This window comes from Brachycentrus maculatus, unplaced genomic scaffold, assembly GCF_059751285.1.
Source record: "Brachycentrus maculatus isolate JH-2025_06_01 unplaced genomic scaffold, ASM5975128v1 h1tg000315l, whole genome shotgun sequence".
NCBI lineage: Eukaryota > Metazoa > Arthropoda > Insecta > Trichoptera > Brachycentridae > Brachycentrus > Brachycentrus maculatus.
The window spans coordinates 3,586,391-3,611,756 of NW_028281064.1; the positions used below are offsets into that span (position 1 = coordinate 3,586,391).

Sequence of the window (25,366 nt, forward strand, 5' to 3'; positions counted from 1 at the left end):
TAAAACGCTAAGTGTATATTTTAACGACATTTATTGTATTTAATAAAATCAATGAGATTCCCTTCGCTCCCTTTCTCGCCTCCTTTCACTCGATTGTGTATAATATCGTCCGTCATGTGCGTTGCGGCGAGAATCTCGCGGGCCGCACCAAGATGTCTCGCGGGCCGCAGGTTGCCGACCCATGAACTAGACAGCTGGCCACTTGACGGATATCATCTTTTACACTTCAGAAAAAAATGATAAAGGTTCAAATAAAAATTTCCATTACTCAATTTTTTTTTTTAATTATTAAAAAAGTTATCCAAAATCAAAATAGGATGATAATTTTTGGCCACCCTAAATTTATTTGTTTACCGCAGCTGTTTAGTTTACATATCACTCACTCCTTTCAAGAACGTCAAAAATCAAAAAACTTAATTTTTCAGGAGAACGTTTTTAAAGTTTAAAAATATAATACAATGTTTTAAAAATAAATATCAAGACGCTTATTGAACTTTTTACTGTGCAACAGATCTTTTTAGGTGAAACCTGAAGGTTTTTTCTCCATTTGAAAAATATTTAGTAAATTTAAAAAAATAATCAAACATTACCTTTTCTTCAAAATGCAAAAACAACACTTTTTGCCCTGTAGCGGGTAAATATTAAGTTAAAAATATGCCGCTTTTGCTGGGATATAGTACATTTTCTGGGCATTCCGAAAACATGCACAACTGAAAATTGACGATCTTTTATTTATGACGTTCTTGAAAGGAGTGAGCGATATCTCAAATATGATTGACGTACGGCGCCATTTGCAAAAATTATAATATCTTCCGATAAGGTGTTTAATTTTTCGCCATCCTGTAAATGTATGTGCATATCTAACGAGGTATCTAATCCAGAAAAGCTTTTAGCGTTGATAGGCATTAAACACGATGTATTGTTTACATGCTTGTATAAAATGATATTATGCAACACGTATAAGTTTTTGTATATATTTGTATACTTATTTTATTAATAGCCGAGAATCGTATGTCGTGTATAAGAACAGTGTATAAGAATCAACAGGTCAAAGGCAAACCCAAATACTTACTTCACAATAATACTATTATCGCGGAAACAATCTTAGAAGACAAAATTCGACCCAATGTTTCATTTCATATTTGTTTATAGTTATATTGTTATCAATGCAGGTATTTAAGCAATTTAAAAAATGTATTTAATACACACTGCACTCAAATTTCTTATTTAAATTATAATTTTGAATTAATGTGTGCGACTTATACGCTAGTGAGGTTATGGGTGCACGTTACATCGTTATTCTTGCAGTAACGGTATGCCGATTTCAAAGTTTTTGAAAAGCTCGGCAGTTGAATTTGCCGCATAATTTAACGTGTCAGGTTAGGAGGAAATAGTTGCCAGCGCGGCCGCCAGAGTGCTGCGCGACGCGGCAATGTTCGGATCGTTTGCCGCCATCTCTAGCGCCGGTTACCAGCTTGACGCATTGCAGGTGCGTGGCAGCCAATCAGCGAGCGAGATCCGCAGAGGATGTCTTGTAAACAAGCCGCACCCAGACCCTATAAAACCGACTTACTTCCTCGGATTAAATTAATCCCCCGCGAATCTTCCGTGTCGATGCAGTGAAAAGTGATTGAAAAATAAATGGTCAAATTTTAAAAAAGTTTTATTCAAATAGAGCTCGAAAAGCCGAGAAAATCGAAAATAAAATTTAAAGTAGTTCGTGCGCCGGTCGCGGAGTAATTCGGTTTCGGCTCGGACGGTCGTGTCAGGGACTGTCGGAGCTGCGGAGCGCCAGTAGTGTTTTACTCATCGGCCCGTACGTTCGGTTCAGTGCCGTGTCTCGCGAACTTAGTGTAGCTCCGGTTTATCCACCTTAATCTACCATGGTGAGTGTTATTTTACGCCATCCGTGTCAAATAAGTGTTTTAGGAGAACCTCGCTACAGGAATACATTTATATTTTTGGGTTTGTTGTGAATTTTGTGCGTGTCCCGGAGAAGACCATTACCTCAACGGTCATTTCTCTTTGCCGCAATGCGGGGCATTATACCGCTCTTCTGTCTCCGTTCTCAAACTGTGTTATCCGCAAATAACCCGTTTCGCGTATCTGTTTCTGTTGTGTGTAACGACTCTTTTATTCGGGGCGGAATGTATATTTTGACATTTGCACGAAATGGAATTGTCCGCTTCGGGAATCGCGGTAACGGATTCTAGGAATCATTAGGTGGTACCGGTTAAATGACGTTGCTCGGCGGATCATCTCATTGTTTCGCAATGACGCATTCTTTATAAGTGTAATCCGATGTCTCGCGTATTCCATAATATCCCTATAATATCGCATCTCCGCAATGCAGGCATCGGATGCAGACTAGACGAGCGCAAAGACTCGCCAATTTGTACGATCGGTTTTGGCGCTCTTGTGTCAAAATTTGTATCGGCGTCCTCCATTTGCCCATTCCGTATAGTTATACCGTTTCGTTGGAATTATTTGCCTTTTTATAGTTATTCGCGGAATATTCCCACGGCACCAAACGCGAGGCATTATTTAGTAAACATTGCCCGCTTGTACGGGGAATGTAGCTGAGAGTTTGGAAAGTTCTATTTATCGATTTTCCGCGAAATCATGTAATTAGTCAGAATGCAGCACACGTAATTCTTTGAGAAATTCTACCAGCTGGTGCAGTATCATATCCCAGGGCGGACGGGGATGCGAGGAATCCCGATAATAACGGACACGCTATCTGGTTCTTGTAAAAGCTATTCTCGAAGAGTTTACGTGGACCGAGGTGCCGCATTGATAGAGAGAAAAGTGCGCTTGTTTTCCGTTATCAGGGACTAGTAACCACCATTAACCTCGTTCTAGATAACGCTACACGGGAAGTTATAAGCCGCGCTGATATTTAACATTTTCCCTAACTTTAGGAATGGGCGTTGCGCGAAATAACTTTTATCTGATGTCATAGTAAAATGGCAATTAATCCGGGTTTATTATCGTTTGCGCGCAATAAAATTTACGTTAATTCGTTCCTTTAGAACCGTTTCGTTTTGTTAACTTCTTTATAGCTCGGTTTGAATACATTTACGATGTGTTCTTTTCTAATTATGGCGGTTAATTTCGCGGCCTCAATAAAGAGGAAACAACTGCTCAAATAAAAAAATGTCTACTAACATCCTACTTAACATCCTTCCTTATGGAGATGTTTGTACGTGGGATAAAGAGCACGGTAATTTGGTTACGCCTACTTGAGTCTCAAGTGCATTTATACCAATTGTTAAGTTCCATCCACTATCATTATCTTTATTGGTCTGAATCATTAAAATTATTTAAAAATTACCAATTCAAAATGAGTCATTTTGGAATTAGTGTCACCTTTGAATGTAATTTTCCTAGTAAGGACAGGTGAAGTAAGAAATATTTTCCTCATCGACATTTAAAAAAATACGAATAATAATAAATGTTTAAGAATTTCTCTATTACTGGATCTGTAATATCCGTGTAGTTTTTTTTTTTTTAATATAGCAACACAAAATATAGATATATATTTATTTGTTACTTTTTTACAATGCATTTTCTATTATAAAAATATTACTTTGGAATTACAGATATTAAACATGAAATATAAAATAAAATAATATAAATTAAATAAGTATAGTTTAGCAGTGAGAAATTGACAAGTATGCAACGATCATAATAATGATTACTTGACTTTATTTATTAGCTTATATTTTTAATTTATATATTTTGAAAATTATGATAATTTTATTGAAAAAAAGCAACATTTAAAAAAATATGTAATTAAAGGTAACGCTGTGTACTAATGTTCACTTCATTAAAATTAATAATATTTATATTCTGAACATGTATTAATTAACTGATGGTAGTGACCTACATTTGAAATATTCCTTATAGTATAGCTAAATTACTGTCTGAAACAAGCTCTTGTGTTGAATTTCTGACAACTTAATATGGTATATTTTCACAAAAAAATTAGTTGAGTATCCTAATAATAAAAAAATTGTTTCATTTTGTCAACATGCTGATTTTCAGCTCGCAGTTTTGTATCTATAGTAAAATATGACCATTTAAAAATGCTAAATTAAGTACCTACAATAATGTTTTCAGAGACAAATGCAAACATACATCATATATTTATTTTTAATGTCTTGACAACTGGAAAAGGGAAATTAGTTAGGTACTGGAAAAAAGTAAAGACCTGAATATTCAAAAAAAAAAAAAAATTTAGAAGGAAACAAATTCTGGCAACACTGAATAGGTCCAATGATTTGTAATGTAATACAGAAAGCCCATTCAAAATACAATTTGAATTTCAAATGTGTTCCACTTTTCATCTTGGTGGTAGTTTTTTTTTGTATCATAATTATACAGGTCTTACTTATGTTACTACACATCTGTTCTGTATTTTAAAATGAGAAAATTAATACAGTTTATATAAAAATAATTTTTTTAAATTAATTTTATTGCTGTGGCGGCTGTGAAGCCGTCAAGTCAAGCATCTTCTTATTGATGCCCTGGTATTTTTCATCGGTGCTTCTCAATATGTTAAATGATGTTTTGAGGACGCAGTACAAACAAATCAGATTGATGGATGAAGAACTCGAACTAGGCCTGAAAAGGTCTGCCTTTAGGAGCAATCATTGTGTGTAAATGACGAGTGTTGTCGGTCAGAAGAAATCCATGTAATAATAAAATATAGTGTACCATCATCTCTGCCTGCCCCTAAAATGACTTGCATGTTTATATTAAGAGAGATATTTTGCTGCATTGTTTTTTTGTAATTCTGTAAATTGAACACGAATACTTTATTAAATCGTCATATGTGAAATCCTTAATTGGTATCACGGGAGACGATTCTCGGGAAAACAATATATAATTCAATGTTTGATTTCTGGAAAGCAAACACACACAGAGAATGTCATTTTAGTTTTAAATTCAATAAAAAAATGTTAGTTATTGGGAGAAATTTACTAAATAGAAGTTCAACTGAGTATATCTGATGGTGCATAGTGTGCAAGATAACGCATCATTGATTACATAAAGGCTCATTGATCATTTTTACATGCAGGGTATCATATAAAAATATTGCAATGAAAAATACTTCATGTTACTGATACAAAGCACATAATTTCTACACGGGAAATTTTGAAACAAAAAGAAAAACATATTTAGAAATCTATGGCCAGTTTTATTTTATGTGATTCAAACTAGAAGATATTGCAGAATAATATATATATATATACTCAAATATCATGAGTTTCAAATGAATCTTAAAATTATGTTAAAATGTCATTTTTTAAATATCTTATGGTTCATGAACGTTTACAGGATTTGAGATAATTTATTTAAATCCATTATATGAGTTGTATAAGAGAATACACCAATGTGGAAAAGGAGCAGTAATGTGTCATTCTATCCTCTGTCTACTCTTGTGGAGAGTAGTGTGAAGGGGATAAATGATGGTATAGGTATTGGAAACAAAATCTATGAACTATTCATAACCATATATTGTTGAATAAGAAGTGTTGTGAATGGTAAGATATATACAAGAGTGAATGGTAGTCACTAACTAACCATCACACCACTTCCCGCAGGGGTAGGCAGTGATAATAGAATGTATTTGCAAACATCTTCGTCTCTTTCACGTTCATGCATCTCCTCATACATACCCGCGATTATTTCTACTCTTAACCTGACCTTCCTGGCTACATCTCAGCTTATTGTCTTTGTAGACTGCTGGGGTTAGCTCTCCTGTCTTCCAGTCATAGGTCCTACTGTCCTGGACAACGTCACCTTCGAATCATGTTATCTTTGGACTCCTAACCTGACCGCTCTTTAAATGGTAGTTTGGTTATAAAAAAGCGCATTCTTCTTCCATGTTGTTTCTTTTGTAAATTCTGAATTGTTTTCTGGGATTTTCAGGCTGATCAACTAACAGAAGAACAAATCGCGGAATTCAAAGAGGCGTTCTCATTGTTCGACAAGGACGGAGATGGCACCATCACCACTAAAGAACTCGGCACAGTCATGAGATCACTCGGTCAGAATCCCACAGAGGCGGAACTACAAGACATGATCAATGAAGTAGACGCTGACGGTAAGAGCTTCCTCCATTCCGTAACTTATCTGTTGATCTGCTTAAGATAGATACAACTTTTGAAAACCTTCAAATTTCTTCCTAGAATTCATGATTTTAATATCCTTCTATTCTTATTCTTTCTCTACATAATGGTGCATAGGGCACTGCATCATGAATATGTATGTTAAAGCAGTGTTTTTGTTTTTTATATACAGTGAAACCTCTATCTATCGTTTTTAAAGGGACCTATTAACCGGATCCACGCGGCTCGCATAACCGTTTGTGTTTTTACAAGACATGCCCCATACGCGGCTGACATAAGCGTTTGTGTTTTCACTTTGCTCCAAGTTTCGAACCTCAGTTCAACTTGGAGGGATTTTTTCATGGTGTGGAACTTTGGATAAAATAGTACGTCAATCCTCGGCCTTATGACATCTGTTGAAATATCTGACTAATAATTTGTAACATCACAAGGATAAATAAAACAACAGATCCCTGATTTTTCTTGCGGTCGGTAATTAGTCCGCGCCATAATCATGCCCTATATCTGTCTCACTCTCGACGCTACGCATCGCCAGTGGGTAAGAGTGACACACGATGCGTGCTTTGATTTGTTTATGTTACGATCTAATTTGTTTATATTACGATATATTTCAAGAATAATGTGACACACGTGTATTATAGAGTACCAAAAAGGCACAATGAATCCCATTGAACGTTTTTGTTTCGGAAAATAAATCGTTTCTTAACTAAATACATGATAAAAGTAATCATTTAAAAAATGGCGAAATACCGCCGCGCACGGGCGTCTCTTAGGAACAAAGTTAACGCGTTTAAAAGGTTAAAAAAATACAAACCTGAATAGAATTTTAAAAAATACTTTTGTTTTTTAACTGTTTTATTTCCGTAAGTCAATAGTATATTTTCGGCTTTGCAAATAGTATTTTTTTCAGCATCGGTTATTGAATGTGCGTTGTAGAAAGTTTTCTTTCAAAGAGTGTGCACGCTTCTGGAAATCCAGGTACAGGCAGCGGCTCCTTTTCATCAATATCAACCTCTCCTGCTATCGGTTACGCAAGCTTTTAATAGTTTCTATCCCATACGTTGCCGTTGAATGTAAGAAAATTGGAAATAATGTAAAAAAACAGACAAGATGCATCAAATACGCAGCTTAATTCGAACGATAAACGCGGTAAATGGTGATAGAGAAACGATCGATGCGGTTTAGTTTAGTATGAAATTAAGTTGGGATAGAAGAAGTAAACGACTAAAAATAATACAAATGACGTAAAACAAATATCAAATGCAAAAATCAGTCTGTTCTACAAAAATTACTGATAAAAAAGCATATAAAAAAAACAAATCAAAATTTTTTTACCCGTTCTGTCAGACATGTATAATTTTTTTATATTAGTAAAATGCACATACATAAGTCTTGAGAGTCGTAATTTACCTATAGAAAATTATGATTTTTAAGTATATGATGGTAGTTACTGGGGTGAGGATCCATTTAATCTTTATTTTATGATCTTTTCATAACAAAGTTAATATTTTATATTTGTGTAAATAATAAAAACAAAAATATTTCTCTTTTGAAAAAAATAATAAAGAAAAAAAATATTATGTATAGTTTACGCAACACTTGACATGTCTTAGTTTCTATCTGATTATTGATATTTCTAAATGCTGCATTATTATATTGTTCAACATCATCAAAGTTATTTTTCTATAATTACGACTGGAAGAAATAATTATTGGATCTGACCATTGTGCTTGCCAACACGAAAGAATCTAAGCATGTTAGATTTATATCTTGATATATTTTGCTCTCGCAATGTATTTTTATTATTTTATTATTTCCAACATAGTTGTTGTCGCTGTTAGAAAACACAAGAGCAAATATATCGTTCACTCCTTTCAAGAACGTCATAAATCAAAAATCGTAAATTTTCAGTTGTGCATGTTTTCGGAATGCCCAGAAAATGTACTATATCCCAGCAAAAGCGGCATATTTTTAACTTAATATTTTCCCGCTACAGGGCAGAAAGTGTTGTTTTTGCATTTTGAAAAAAAGGTATTGTTCAATTTTTTTTTTTAAATGTACTAAATATTTTTTAAATATAGAAAAAACCTTCAGGTTTTACCTAAAAATATCTGTTGCACAGTGAAAAGTTCAATAAGTGGCTTGATATTTATTTTTAAAGCATTGTATTATATTTTTTAGCTTTTAAAACGATCTCCTGAAAAATCAAGTTTTTTGATATATTGATATAGTAAGTTTTTTGATATATGACGTTGTTGAAAGGAGTGAGCGATATCTGCTTATACCATAATATAAAAGAGAAGTACTGCCATACATACTGTCAGTACAGCAAATAAATAAGTCATCAGTTTAATACCAAACTTAAATATTACTGTTGTTATACAGTAACTTTTTTCAGTAATTTTTTTTCAGTTTTGTGTATTTCCCGGTGACATTACATGTGGGTGGCGTATCGTCTAATATTGATTCACAACATTTGAGTGTGTCCAAATACTTGTTCACAAATCTGGATTATCTCCAATTAGCAGTTATTATTTTTTTACATACAAATTAAAGAGTTTCAGCTCGATTCAATCAAAACCTTCTTTCATCTCACAATAAATATCTCTAGTGAAATTCTAGTGAATTAAGCACTATGTTTCAAATTTGAACAATAAATATAGAAGCTCAAAGAATTTGAGTAGTGTGGTTGACAATCATGGGTAGAAATGGTTTGAATTGAATGTTACACATGTTTAAAGTGATCACTTAAACCAGCCTATGATGGTCGCTAGCCCCGTAAATGCCCATATTCTTCCTCATCTATGTTGATATGTCAAAAATAATATAATACTGATTCAATGAAAATAATTCATTTGTAACTTATACGATCAAAAAATGCCAATTTGTTCAGTAATAGTATTTTCTACACAAATATAGTTGAACTTCTAATTCAGGAAAGTTTTTCTAATTCAGGAAAGTTCTTCTAATTCAACAATATTTTTTTAAATTTTTATTATTTTGAGATTCCTTTTGCTTAATGCCGGTTTAAAATATCACCCAATTGAAAATGTATCGATAAATTCATTGTACCTCAAAAAATGTATCATTCTGCAACACTTAAGTTTTGTGTTTGTGTATCAGGTATATAGTACCCCGTGTATGTGTACAATCCAATTCTTCTGGAAAAGTTTGTTGTTTTGTAGCTAATGCGGGTGATATTTTTGTTTGATAAAGATCCCAACGCTTCATCTGTTTACACACCTGTTTCCCAATGCAAACACAGAAAACCTTTTATTATCTTTAGTTTGCCTACTTGCAAAATTTCAGCTTAAATATAGCCGATGTTATTTTAGCGGGATACATTCTGCGCCTAATTATTTCTTCAAATGATGAAACACTTTTGCGTATATAACAAATGATTCGATACATTTAATTTAAACTGCTTGATTGACGAATAATTTATATCAGAACGGAGATATTTGAGATCACTCTCTACAATTGTAATGGTAGGGATTGACCGGACTCATTTCGTCATAACGTAACACGATGCGAGCATTGGAATAGTCAGTACAGCGAGCCGAGCGCTCCATCCATAGTTTCAGATGCTCGCCGCGAGCGATGTTACGACGAAATGCTCCGGTCAGTCCCCACCATAAAGCATTAGTTGAAAATAAAAACTTCAAACAAAATCCTTTGTACACCACAAATGTCCGAATCGCATGGAAGTAATTTAGTTTGGGAGATAAGATACGTCCGTTTTGTTTGAATTTGAATGTAATATGCTGTATTTCAAAACTTCTATCTTTGAAAAAAACTATTTTCTCTTGCTGTATTTACGGTCCACGTTATGGATCAATCTAGAATTTTCTAAATCGTAAATTGCGCGCAGTGATCATTCATTAGTATGCTTCAATCTGTTACATTCATGCGTGGAATTATTAATTATGTTGACCCAGTCTTCAATTAAATCTGTGTATTTATACAGCTTATGACGAATGCTGTAAAAATAATCGGTACAGTATGAAAAATCTACAATTTTAATAAGCCATTAAGGAAACAGATTTGTCATTGTCGAATCCTCATGCTATTTATAATATTTACATTAATTAGGCTGTGTTCTGGTACTGAATAATAAATATCGTATAGTGCGAATCAATCCTTGCCTGTCAATTACGTCTGGAGGAGATCTTGCACTAAAATATTTCTGCCGTGAAAATTTTTAATTTTCCAATTTTATTCTTTTATTTCGAGAATTAGTTATACTCCGTCATCGGTTATTCATATTCTGAAGGTAGCTGGAATATTGCGCAACGGTTATCTTCCAGTAGAGTATTTCCATATCCAATTTAGCATTCCGAGTGTTAGTCATTTGAATTCATTAGTACAGATCTATTTTTACCACAGCTCACAATTAACTTTCAGCTTTAGTGAATCTATTATTAACAAATAATCCATTATGAGATGCAATTTAAAGCTCTCTGTCAAATCGATCCAACCACCCTTATCCTAGTTTTGAGAAATAGCTTCAAACCAGTTTACGATTATTATAATTTAAGTAATAATTTTTAAATCAAACACAGATTCTTAGTAGACTCAAAAAATCTGTGTTTGATTTAAAAATTAATGCATATTTTTTTTATGTGTAATATCACATTCCATTATATGCCCTTTCTTCTCAGATATAATATATTCTCGGGTAGTTTAAATCTTGCCTTGTAAACACTTGACAACAATGTTATTTATGTAACCATTCTCTAGACCACTTGTAACCGTTTACATATACATGATTGATAGATGTATAAAATTTAATGTAAATACAAACATGTTGATTTATTTGTTCTTTAAAGTTCAATTAATACAATATAAATCAAATAATTTATTTTATTTTTTTCCACTGCGAAACAGTATTTAGAAAATTATTTATAATTTCAAAAAATTACAATTTATAAAACCTAGAATTTTCTATTCTTTTGAAATTGTTTTTACGCTATAAAAAATCTTAGATTAACTTTCAACGGATTAATTTAAATTTTGATAAAATGAAAAGCTTATACGATAAGAATGAGTATTAAATGAAAAATAATCACACAATGATTGTATGCATTTCATTATTCATTATATATATTTGTGCCAATAATATGCAAATCATTTTGTTTTTAAAACTTTCTTGCAATATGCAAATTTTCTTCACTTACCTTTTAAACGAATCATATAAAATTTTGCCAATGGTTCTTTAAACATATATGTATCATGTGTGTTATCAGATCTTTAACCTTTTTGTTCTTTTCCCATATATAACAATCAAATAAAGGTTTTGGGGTGTATGCAAGTGTTTTATTTACAAAAAAAAGTGTATAGCCAATACATAGAACTTTGATGTTCATATTTTCATATATTTTTTATACAAATATAACAGTTATACTCTGACATCGCGAAATCATTGATAAATATGTCATGATGAAGTTTTACCGTGTGATTTTGATTAAGTTTTTTATTCGGAATGAACCACAAGCTTTTCAATACAGCATTTTTGTGTTTCCGATCGATATAAATGTACTCCTTTGAATTAACTAATGTCCAAGTGACTCTGAAATGTAGCTATGGCTTATGCAACACCAATTATCATGCCTTATCATGTTTTATATCCTATACCTACTTGTGAGTGAATTTACTCTTTATGATTAAGTAAAAATTCATGAGTGAAAATTCCAGGCAAAAACACTCGCTACCTTGCTAAAGGCATGGTGTACATTTAGTCATAATGCAAGGCTGAATACAGCCTTAGCTAATGGTCAAGGGTAGTAAAAAGCCTATGTCGGTGTTCTTGAAAGATAACGCTACTTAACTACGCTGTTTCATCAAAGATTATCATATCTAACACTCTTATCTTCACTTAGCTTAGCTTAAATACACACACGTTAATAAAGCCATAGTAACCACTTCAATAAGCCTTTTAAAACCAATAACGCATCTATTTGTGGAAACAGGGTGTATTTTAAATTTAAGTTTTACTTTCAAACACCGTATGAAAATGATCGGAATGCATCGAAACACGTGTCACAGTAGATTTTAAGAAATAGTGGTATTTACTAAGTAAAATTTTAAACTAAAAATGGATAGATTTTACTAGAAAGTGACTGCCGAATCAATTATTGAAAACATGGTGTAATTAACCAACATGCATATTATTCCGCTTATTTTAATTTGTTATATAATTATAGATGCATTAGAATCCTATTATCATTTTTCTCAATTTACAAATACTGACCTTGTTGGAATTCACAAATAAATTACTTTACATATCCAGTTTAAGGAATGCCGATAACGATCTGCGTTTTGTTAATTATTATGTAGCTTCCAGTCTAGTGGGTAGGTGTGGCAATAAATACATTATTGAATATTTCTCGAGTCTGAGCTTTGTGGATACATGAATAATCAAATAACATAAACAATATATTTTTGTACTGGCAAAATGATATGTGCTTTCAGTCTGTTTTCTTGCTACTGCTTGCAACCAATATCTTGAAAGAAATACATCAACACAAGAAGAGAGTGAAAATCACTTACATATATTTTGACCCCCCTGGGAATCGAACCCCGGGACCTCTAGCATGATAGCCAAATGCATTATTGTACCACTACACACAGAGGCGGACTTACTAATATATGTTTTTTTTTTTACTAACAAAAACTCAACAAATCAATGTTTCATTCTTATATATTTAAAAAAATATATTTTTCAAAATTTAATTTATTAAATATATGTTTTTGTACTGGTATTTATATTATGTTGTGAAATGCATTAGAATAAAAAAAAAATTAAAACATATCATATATTCTTCTCCTAACTGTTGTTCATACCAAAAGGTGCATAGGGCACTGCATCGCATCAATGTAGTGTTATATTGAACGTTAATTACATGAAGACAGGGTGTTTAGTCCTGCGCTTCAGGTACCAGTCCAGGGTAATAACGAATGAATGAATTTTTATTTTGAGACCCTGGAATTCAAATCGGTGACCTTCGGTATGCTAGCCAAACAAGCTAAACACTAGACTATGGAGGCAGACTAAATTTTGTAACATAGTGAATAAAAAAAGGTTGATTTCATTCCATGTAGCGGGGAACCATGACGGATTGGTTTGACTAACAACTCCTTTAAGGGGATACAACGAAACTCAGAACTCAATCAACAGCTGACCTCCTTTCCACGCCCAATTTTTTTGTTTAAAGAATGTATATTATTAGATTAAAACCAATATTTTTAGCTTTTCCACTTTATTTTGATTTGACCAGTGACCGGGTTTCGTCGTTACCGACATCACCAGTCTGATGATGGTGGATGATAAAAATATTGGTTTTAATCTAATAATATATTAAAAATGCAATTCCATCACGTAGTGTCAGTGGATAATATAAATCTATTAAAGAATGTATATTGGATATTTTTTGTTTTTTAGAATATATTTAAAAATAAAAATAAATTATATATATTTTTTAAACTCCTTTCCTTTCAATAAATCTTTTCAAAACCATATAATTATTTCTAAGAGAAACTTGTTTTTTTCAATGCACAAATGGTGTTTTAAGGAAAAAATCGATTACTTCAAATGTTACCAGGATTTAGAAAATATTAAGTTGCGACTCAACGAATACTGGGCCTTAAATAGCTGTATTGATTAGATTCTTCACCTGCATGCAATGTAATGCATGAACAGTATTAGGCACAGGGTTACATATCGTGGACTTGCCATGTAAGGGGACAAGTTGATTTACACTTACACCAACATAATGACGTTGAATAATTCATTCAACACATATGGAGGCAAATGGTATGTTGAAAAAAATATGCTAAAGAGATGTCATACAAATACAGTTAATTTATTCTATAAATATTGATATTTTTGCTTTAAAAAAAATTAAAGTGAAGTAATTTGTAGTGCAGTTGATGTTTGTTGGCATTTTATTGTAAATTACATGATGAAATACACAGTGAGACAATATTGCTCATTTTACTGAAAAACTAATAAAATAATATATGGAAATTGAATCCAAAGCCTCACGCATGGCAGCTAAACATGCTAATTAAATATATCTTCTAATCCTTATCAGCACCCAATGGTGCATAGGGCACTGCATCATATTGACGCTGAGTTATCTTGATTGTTGCTTACATGAAGGCAAGGTGATTACTCCTGGACTTCAGGGACCAGTCCAGGGTAAAATTAATTAAATATTAGAGTTTAAAATCACCAATATTTATTTTCACCCTTCCTGGGAATCGAACCCGGGACCTCTAGCACGGTAGCTAAACATGATACACCAAGACATCACGGAGGCGAACAATTTAGGGTAAACCTATTTGTTATCAACACAATTTGAATATGTATACAGGACTTCACGCATTCCAGCGCAATATAAACATATATCGCTCACTCCTTTCAAGAATGTCATAAATCAAAAATCGCCAATTTTCAGTTGAGCATGTTTTCGGAATGCCCAGAAAATGTACTATATCCCAGCAAAATAAGCATATTTTTAACTTAATATTTACTCGCTACAGGGCATAAAGTGTTGTTTTTGTATTTTGTAGAAAAGGTATTGTTTAATTATTTTTTTAAAAATGCTAAATATTTTTCAAATGGAGAAAAAACCTTCAGATTTTACCTAAAAAGAACTGATGCACTATCAATAAGTGGCTTGATATTTATTTTTAGTACATTGTATTATATTTTCAAACTTTAAAAACGTTCTCCTGAAAAATCAAGTTTTTTATTTATGACGTTCTTGAAAGGAGTGAGCGATATGTGTGTATGAACCAAAAGAAAAATAATGCACAATTCTCGGAATAAAAATAAGACTCTGGTAAACAAAACTATGTCAGCACTTTTTTTTTACAAAATCTCCTGTTAATGAGATATAGCATTGTGGTATGCAAAAATGCCATTGAGTGTTTGTTCCACATAACTCGGTGTGACACATGCTACTTATATGTGACCAAACGGTATCTGTGTTACACACACACTTTTTTTATAACAAACTTCATTATAGTCGTTTTTTTTTTATTAATGCTGTATATATATTTTAATGTAAATTTTATTTTTATAAGAGAATAAAAATAAAATTGGTAGATATTTCTTACATGATTATGCACTGAACTCTCTCTCCATTTACATGGCACATAGTATAACTTGATACCGTGTAAAAAAATATTAAATTAAGTATTAAAAATTATAGTGGATCGGTTTCCTTGTATTAAAATCAATTCGGGCTATCAAAAAAATACAATTAATATTTGATTACTGAACATTAATTTTTTTTTTACAAATTGATGATAATAAGGAAGGCAAAGGAAAAACGGAGTTTAGGGAAGGAGGTAGAGGAAAAAACTGAGGGATGAGGTTTGATGGACAGTTAGGATTCTAATTATAGATAGTAATGTCTTTAGATAGAAGTTTCTTAAAATTATCTGAATGAATAAGAATGAGTTAACGTATATTTATAGCTATTTTTACCCTCTTATTATATATTCACAGTGCATTACTCATCATTCTTCACCAACTGACGTATAATGAATCCGAGAGACAGATAGTGTTTCATTGATTTGTTCAGAGTTGTGTTTGCATCCCTGTCATACCCGCATGACTGGTTACGCCTCATTGATCTCCTCTCCCACTCTGGTGTGGCCAAGGTCGCCGCAGGTAACCAGATATATTTGCATATATTTTCATTACAATCAGGCAACCGCGGCTGTAACAATATCACATCTCTTCAGTTATTTACATAATAATTTGAGTGAAACAACTAACGCTGCAAATCGATCTTATATGCCCCTCCATTTGTAACTCAAGTCTTTGTGAACTAACAGTCCTTTTGTGAGCAAATCTGAAAGATGGCTTATATTAAATTTTGACTTTGATGTATCGCAGGAAGACGAATTGAGTTTGTCCCACATTTAGTGAAAAGACTGCTATATTGAGCATGATAACGGAATTAACTCCATGTTGCGTAGTTTCATCTACGGTCTTATAGTTTTGATGCTGGTTTCATGATTAAGTTATGTTTTCGAGTTGCAAATTTTTGCAATGTATATCACCCATTTTAAAAACATGTTCCGCACACACGTGGAGCTCCTCTTACTGATGTTAGCTATGTCATGCTATGAAGAAGCGTATTGAAATGTGCTTTTTAGTCGTTCAGCAAAAGTCACTAATGGTGTCGGCATTAATTTTCTAACATTTTATGATTTAATTAACTCTAGTTTAAAATTTTACTATATATGGGTTTTAAATTAACACACTGGTGATTTAAATCACCTGTAGATGTTAGGATTACTTTTCCAAAACTTGTAGTATTGATTTAAAACCCGAATTTAGTATTTTTTTTCTAGGCTAATTAAATCGTAGTGATTATTTGCGTAAATTTTATTTGTACAAGAAAACGCTAGCTATGGTGGATTTTTTGAAAAAAAATATCATCTAGATTATTCCCTTTAACCACTACATGTTTATAATTTTTACGGGCTAATGTTGACCAAATAATGTAAGACAATCTTTTCAATTATTTCAAATCAGAATATTTACCTTAAATTTATGATTTTACGTTATGACTAAGATATGGTTGCATGCTTCGTATTTTCCAGTTTAAATCAACCATGTGATTCTCAAAGTATAGATTTACGTTAATATGAAGCTAGTAAAAATAATGAATTTAGTTCGCTATGTTATATATACTTCAATCTTCAACATCCAAAAGTGATGTTTTTGCATTTTCGAAACTTTTATAATACGTTTCTACTCTTCTATACCTATTTTAGTTAATAACTCAACCTGGTTATGTGTAAATTAATACATATCTTGTGGCCTTCTAGTGGATTATATTACGTCACCAATACACATGTCTATATCATATAGCAACTTTTTTCTCTCCAACTATAATCACACCATATTGAATTAACAATCTGTCATTCACATCTTTGACTTGCGTCCGCTTTTTCTAGATGTGAGATAAAATTTATTAAGCTCGATCGATTATATTTTATACCTTGGACCAGATTTATCTGGAAACCACATGAGGGGCAATTTAAATTATTCTGTAGTGGAATATATTATTTTTTAAATATGGTCTAGTAAAATATTTGTACCTATTTAATAATTCAGTATTTTAGCATGTTTATTTAAACGTTTTTCATTTAAGAGTTACTGTATGCTTAATATCTAATATAAATAAAAATTTCAATGTTCATTTGTTCAAAATCTCAATAGTTATTTGCCAATTGTTTTGATATTTAGACAGGTAATTTTTTTTTAAACGCATTTTTTACCGCAATAGCAGCGCCATCTGTTGAAAATAATAGCAGCGTATGCAATAATAAACATTGCTCATAGCGGAATGAGTTTATTGACAGCTGCTGTCCCTTAACTGGCATTGTTTAATTTAATTTAATTTTTTTTTAAATATTTTCAATGTGGTATAAGCATTAAAATTTTACAAATTAGAACTATCTGCTTTCTCTTTTCTTTCTTTTCCAATTAACCAGACTGAGCCACAGCAACGCGTGGTCGGGTGCCGCTAGTTGGTAATAAAGTTGACTTATAAATACCAAGAAATGATCGAAATGTATTTTTTGCATCAATTTTATTGTATCTTTATCTAAATGATAAAATTTTATAATGCTTATTTTAATTTTTAAGTAGTTTGTATGCAAGAATGTTTGGTGGCTTTGAACTCTGTGTAAACAGACAAGGTCAGTCTCGTGAGTAGATTACGTGACCTCAGCAAACAGCATGACCGGACACAAAACCATTTAGTGTAATCATTACCAATTGGTTCGAAATACCTTCTTAAGGTTGAAGACCCAGGTTCATTTATTAATACTCCTCTTTGAAGCGATGAACCCACTTTTATTACATCAGATTACACACAGAGAGTGAAAGCAAACATTCAGTTGTGTTTAATCTCTTTGTATGATTCCCGGCAGTACGCATTGTATGCATTAGCAATTCAATATTTATTTTTTCAGGAATATTAAATTTATCAATTTATTTTCCCATTTTATTGAGTTGTTTGATCTTGTCTCTTGTGTCAAGATCCTACTCTATTTATTAAAAATTTGTGTTTTGTGTTATGTTTGTTGCGTAAACAAACGTAAAAATGATTTAATTTCTATAACTTTACTTTATTTATAAAAATTTGTTTATTTCCATCCGCCTCCGCAGTGTATGGTCAGGACACTCGGCTACCGTATTGAAGGTCCCAGGTTCGATTCGCAGGAGGGGAGTCAAAAAAATATAAGTGATTTTTCACTCTAATATTTATTCAATATTATCCTGGACTGGTACTTTTCAAAACACTGAATCTATCCGCAATAAGTATTGTTTAGACGTGTGTAGTTTTGGAGTTACACAAGCTTTTTCCGACATAATATTGCCCCGTTTTAATATTTTAACTGAACCATCACTAGTTAAAAATGATACTTCAATTTATTACTAACACAGTGTTGTCAGCCTGTTTTTTTATCAACCCCTTCCCTAATTATGCTCAGTCTGTCGCCCGACCTTCAGTATACTAATCACAAGTAGCCGCAAACCCAATTTCGATCTGTACAATGTTTTTGACTTTCGGGTTCTACCAAAAGTAAGCAAATAGAACGCTTATAAGCGTCTACCGCTCTACCAAGAGTATGTAAAACACACTTCTAACCATTTCCCGCAAACAATGTGCTAAATCGGTGTTCCGCAAACTTTTTCTATTCAAGGTACACCTACCAAATCAAGAAATCTCAGAGGTGTATATTTACTTTATTATGGTAACATATTTAACATATTAGGTTTAGTGCGAAATGTGAGCCTACTTAACTGAGCACAGGCAATCAAAATTTGGAGTAATTGTATTATTTTCACAAAACTAGACTTTTTTTTAAACTAGACACTAACTAATCAACACGGTACACCAGTGTGCCGCGGCACTAACTTGTGTTAAATCACAAATATGTGGTGTACAAAGTTAATGTACGGATGTAATTTTTTTCAAAGTGTGAACATTTTCCCTATTTTGCAAATATAATGTTTCTCATTTTTCGTGTGTAGTTTTCTCGGTAAATTATTAATTAAGTATTCTGTTTCCCTGCGCAGGTAACGGCACGATAGACTTCCCCGAGTTCCTCACGATGATGGCGCGCAAGATGAAGGACACGGACAGCGAGGAGGAGATCCGCGAGGCCTTCCGCGTGTTCGACAAGGACGGCAACGGCTTCATCTCGGCGGCCGAGCTGCGCCACGTCATGACCAACCTGGGCGAGAAGCTCACCGACGAGGAGGTGGACGAGATGATCCGGGAGGCCGACATCGACGGGGACGGCCAGGTTAATTATGAAGGTGAGACACTCTCCATTACCAGATACATACTATATCTCTCTCTGCTCTCTGCGTTGTTCCTGTTACTCGAGCCGCCCAAGGCATTGCACAGACATCCGTAAATGGCAAACTACTATCGCTAGGTTTTCACTTTTAACCGATTCGCTGCCACGGGTGCGTCAACGCGCTCTCTCTAATTCCGTGCTCCCCATACAAAATGGGCGCTCTCATTGAGCTTGTCGCAAGCCAATATCGAATCCAATTGCAATATTTAATTTAATTAGAATATATAGACAGCAATTGGGAAGATCAAGAAATACTAAAATATTACAATTTGCCGATATTATCAAAGTTGTAGTCATCTTTATAAAAGCTTTCACATTTTTGTTGAAAAAATCACGGCCTGCTTGGTATGGCCATAATAATACCTTTCGGCATTGAAAGGGTTAAGAAAACTCGAAAGAGTTTTGTATTTTTTAAATTTACACACACACTGTTAGTTTTTTTTCTTTTTAATAAATGCACTAACAGTGATTTTTGTTCAAAATGTTATCGGTTCACTATACCTGAGTTTTTAATTATAATTGTCGCTGTGGTGTAAAAAGTTTTAATCAACTCGCGCTCTACTTTCTCGAGTTTTCTTACTAGTGGGGCACTGTCTAAAAAGTTATTAGCGAAAATGTGCAAAGTTTACCACTGCCCAGTATAAAAATGTGGTGTGACTAATCTGTTAATATGAAAAGCACAGTTGGTCTCGCCACTTCTACCTTCAGACGACCAATTGTTGATGGTGGAGAAAGTAAACTCATTTCACGCATTTCTATGATATGTTTTACGTATTAAATATTTTTGCCTACTAAGATTAGTCTATCAAAGTCACTTTATAAGGATGTGTTTGATTTTAATATTGAACTTTAATATTTTCTAAAGAACTTGTAATGATCCATCGCTAAATTTGTACGGATGTCTAGTTGCCACATCGGTATTTAAATTTCTTTAAAATAGCTTTCCAAATCCTGGAAAATATACTGACATTATCCAGAATCTCCTTTTATAAAATTTTGCAATGACAGTGTATTGTGTTACATCCCCAATGTCCATTTCTTCAAAAATGTGCCTTTTATTACCACTCGTGCAATGTCTTCAATTATTTGAAATTTATTATTTCAGTATTCAAATAGGATTTTTTTATTGAGTAGAGATGTAGTGAATTTAAAAATAAACATCACTAAGATCAGCCAATAGATTCACATTGAGGGTAAAGCATTCACATCCCTAATACATATTCCATATTAAATTAACAAATGCAATTTTATCTTAAAATGTAGACAAAATTTGCTAAATTCCGCTTTTTTTAAATACTCTTGAATTGAATGCCTGTTTTTGTTTTCAATTACCTGAATTCAATAATGGAAGTTGTTTTTTCCAGACCAAAAAATACATTCACGACATTCTCCCAGTTTGGTGAAAGCGTGAGCCGGCGATGCAATTTCATTGATGCTATTAACTGTCTCACACTTCCTTAACAACGCTGTATTACGACACGGCCGTAATAGAATGACGGCTGTCCACTTTAGTAGCGCTTTTGAGCCGCATTTGCAACACGTCAAAAGGTTTCGGGACCGCAGTGGCGCACTCGGACAATACATCCCGCACTCGTTAAATTTTAATTATTTTCCCCGCGGTTTAAAGATCTCTGGCATGCGGCCATACTTTTTTTTCGCTCGTCATTTAGAATCTGCCGCATCGAATATAAATAATATTAGGTGTTGTGTCTGCAGTATAGTGTTGTGATTACACATAGTGAGCCTTTGTTTGCGACTGATAATATTGTAGGAAGGGAAGCTTGACTCGGTAATGGTCCACCACTGGTATACTTACACGCTAATGCACCACACTGTTGGGAGGGGCGCCCAACCAGTGCGACACGAGCACTGCTTCACACAAATAGCAATAATTTCTCATTTTACTCTTGCAGGTATTCTTTGAATTTAATTTAGTAGAGATGAAAGTTTCGCATATAAATGTATCATCAATAGTTTAGATTTTAAGGGGCATTGCAACGCAGTATCTTTTTTTTCATAAACTCTTGATTTGCAAATCATGTATTTATAATATAAAATTATATATTTTTTTTTAATGCACAAAAAATTTAATTAGTGCAAATAAAATTTCTTTTAAAGTAGGTACTACGTACTGTTAAAAATTTTCTTTGTTTTAAAAAAAAATCTTAGTTATTTATTTAATTTTGCAAATATCATTCATAAACGAAAAGTTTACGATAAATGCATATTTTTAAATATACTATGTCGTAATGCTCCTTTACAAAATTAGCTTTTTCTGTGAGAGATATGTATTTTTATTTTTAATCATCACATTTACACCATCTTATTGTATGATATTTAATTTCTTTTATAATTGATTTTGCATCCCAGGCCGATTGTTTTGTATGCCTCAGTGAACCGAAATAAAGCATACAAATGCAGTATGCGCATTGTCGTGTGTGTGTGTTGGTAAATAACTTTCATTGTGTCTGAGCTTGGCGGCGCGCCAATACCTGATATATGTTCCACCGTACCGATACATCCCGGTGTGACCCCCTCCCATCTTCCCTCCGCATTCCGAGCGGCAAGTGTCTGTGGATTCTTTCACCTCTCGCCGCGGCTCACGGGTCACAGCCGCATTTCCTCCCTTTTGACTCGTGGCCCGCCACTTTGTGTTGTCAACTGCGGGTCAACGAGCTATTGTCGGACAGATGGGCATTATACACCGCTGATTCCTTTCAGGAAGAGATCTAGCGATGTTCACTTATTACTTGTTACATAAAAATTAATATTACCGATGTTTTCAATTGTTTTCTTTAATCTTTTAAAGAGTTTTGTTTCTATTGCTGTCGCAAAAGGCAGATAGTATAAATGTTATTTATTGTAACTGCAGACAGTTGGTAGAATTCTATATTGAATTGTTGGGTTATATATCCAAAATTAAACAAGGTTTATTTGGTTGAATTTTACATTATTTATGTATATATTAATACGTGATGCGTTTCGTTTTCTTAGGACATTATCAAACATATTTTGTGTTTGATAATTTTTGATAAATTAACATATACATAAATAAATGTAGAATTCAACCAAATAAACCCTGTTTAATTTTGGATATATTACCCAACAATTCAGTATAAATGTTCCCAACGCTACAGTTTTGCCAGATTAATGACAGATAACCCGGTAAATGTCGTTGTCACGCCCGATAGCCTAGCGGTAGTGTGTGTGAGGTTGTTTAGTGACCTGATCCTCCTCTCTTCCAGATTTCCATGCTCTAGCTAAATTAATTTTCTTGAGAAGCGACTACGAGTACTAGCGCCGCCTAGGCCTGCCCTTTGGCGATATAGGACGTTATTAAACGGTTTATAGTGGGAGTCGGGAGCTCCACGACCGTAGGTACAGACTCCATTCACTAATGTTGGATTACTATTTGCTGCTCGATCTGTCCCATAGCTGCCTCCCCTCCAAGTCTAGCACACTGGATCCGCGCATGTAGACACGTCCGCTACTCCGACTGTCGGTGTTGTGTTGTCCTCCCGAGCGATGTTAGTAGAGCGGCAGAGCGAGGAGGTTTGGAAGCGCGGAGTAGGTAGCGGCATGCGGCGTAGTTGGCTGTGGCATGCGACGTAGCGTAGCCCCCCTAGCTGAGACGCGAGATGCTCGTAGAGCCGCACTAATTATGTTCCATTTCCTTTGCAGAATTCGTCACCATGATGACGTCGAAGTGAGTTAGCGACGCTTAGAATGTTGTAATAAAGAAAAACACATTTTCATGACACACAGTACCGCCATTGATTGGACCTGCATTTCTCTAGTGTTTGTGGGGACGCCGTGACTACCTTCCACCCTTGAGCTGTACGCATAGACTCTTGACAGGCTCCCCAGTGCAAACTAAGTGTATAATATAAGTGTGTGCGTTTCTCCCCCTCTGCTGTGAGTGCAGAATGAGTGATTCAACTACTTTATTAAAAGAATATTATAATTGTAAAAGATAATTTTAATTATTTTAACACCATTTTATGGATTAAGTATGAATAAAGAAAGTAGGAATAGGGAGGAGAGATGTAACCGTCAGTATCATCCTACTTGTGTACATTTTTTGTAAGATAATGTGTTTCCGGGGTCGCCCCAGCTTATTCCCATATTTCTCTAATTGTTAATTTTAAATCCTACCTTTATATTTGGGGCCCGTCGCCTTCTCCATTTATTGTATTGTAAATGTTCTTTTGTTTTTCTAAAGTATCCAAACATAGACTAATTAAGGAAAAAAAATATTTAAAAAAACTTGAAAAAAATACGATTGAAGAATAGGAGAACACACCTTTATTGTATGGTAAACCTATGGCAAGCAGATTGGTTATAGTGGTTTAGTTTATACATTCTACAGAACATAGGAACTCTGTACACTACTCCTATTATCTACTTTACTTATGCTCTGTCTCTGTTTACTTAATACCACACGGATTCATTCTGTTTATCAATTATACAAAAGACATACTGAAATAAATGTTTCTTCATTTTTAGGTCAATACTTTTGCTGTTTTATTTTGTGCACTTCCCCTCCTTACCCTACCTCCCTCACCTTGTATTGGTGGGTTCAATTCAACAAGTGGGCGACCTGTCACACAGTCACTGTGGACTGTTGAATGCCCGTTTAGCAGCCCCACTGCTAGCTTACTGAGATGAATGTGCTTATCATTCAAAGTGTCAATACTTGGTTGCATTGGTGGGTTTAATTCAACAAGTTCAACTGGGGGTGGGTTACTGGACATGTTCAATGTCCATTTAGCATGTTGATGCCCGCTGAATATCATTATCATTCAAAATGTCAACACTTGGTTGGTTTTTACAACCAAATTAGCTGCATCTAACTAAAGAAATAAAAATAATAAATTGGATTATTTCAAGATATCAGTTTGCTTTGTAATACATTGTAAAACAGGCGATCGCTAGGGTCTTCCTCGAAAGACATCTAGAGGAAGACGGAAAAATTCAAGGATGCTAATAAAGGATAACATGATTCGAAGGCATGACCTAGGTGACATGATAGAAGTACCTACAACCTTAGGACGAGGAGAGATGACCCTAATAGTCTACAAAGATGGTAAGTTGGGATGGAGCCAGGAAAAAGAGCTTGCTTTGAATTATTTTATTTTATTTGGGTTAACAACTGCAATATATGTAAAACAAAACAATTAAAAGATATATATTAAACAAGCCAATTATAGTTAACCACAGAAACATAAAGATTAGTACAAAATATTTAGTGTAGATCTAACAAATGAATGAATGTGTGTGTGTGATGTTGATTCTAGTAGGGACATGCATACAATGCAGAGAAGCATAGTTTTTATAGATCCTGATAGGACAATATGCTCACCATTCGACTTTTCAACACAGATTTTCCGCAATTAAAAATGTCAACTTAGCTAAAACATAAGTCGTACTCACTAGCCATTCGAAACATAGGTGAACTCCTCGCATAATTAGTTCTATACAAACATTAATAAAATTGTGCTGTAATTTTAAACAAATAAAAATATAAATCGCAACTTAAAATATCACTTGAGTACTCCCAATATTATTAATTTACTTTGTGGTTAGTAATTTTTACTTTTATATTTTTTTACAAAAATGTTAGTAATATTAGTACGCTCGGGCCTCGTATAACACGGTTATATGGTTCCACAAAAACCTGTGTTATACAAGTCATAAAAAATTTGGGACGCAAACCCAAAAAATAAATCTAAGATAGTTTATATGATTATGTTCTTTATTTTTTTAATAACAAACATATTTAATTCATTTATTTTTCTGAAACCATGTTATAAAAAGCGTGTACAATA

At 33.5% G+C, this 25,366-nt stretch overlaps 1 protein-coding gene across 1 annotated transcript; it reads left to right on the forward strand.

Annotated features, from left to right (window-relative positions):
• The first annotated feature begins 1,793 nt into the window (after positions 1-1,793).
• LOC148304509 (calmodulin) lies at positions 1,794-24,051 on the forward strand. Its single transcript, XM_088268235.1, has 4 exons — positions 1,794-1,886; positions 5,938-6,112; positions 19,252-19,494; positions 23,220-24,051. Exons 1-4 carry the CDS (start codon positions 1,884-1,886, stop codon positions 23,246-23,248), a joined length of 450 nt encoding a protein of 149 aa, XP_088124361.1. The 5' UTR covers positions 1,794-1,883; the 3' UTR covers positions 23,249-24,051.
• Positions 24,052-25,366: the final 1,315 nt, after the last annotated feature.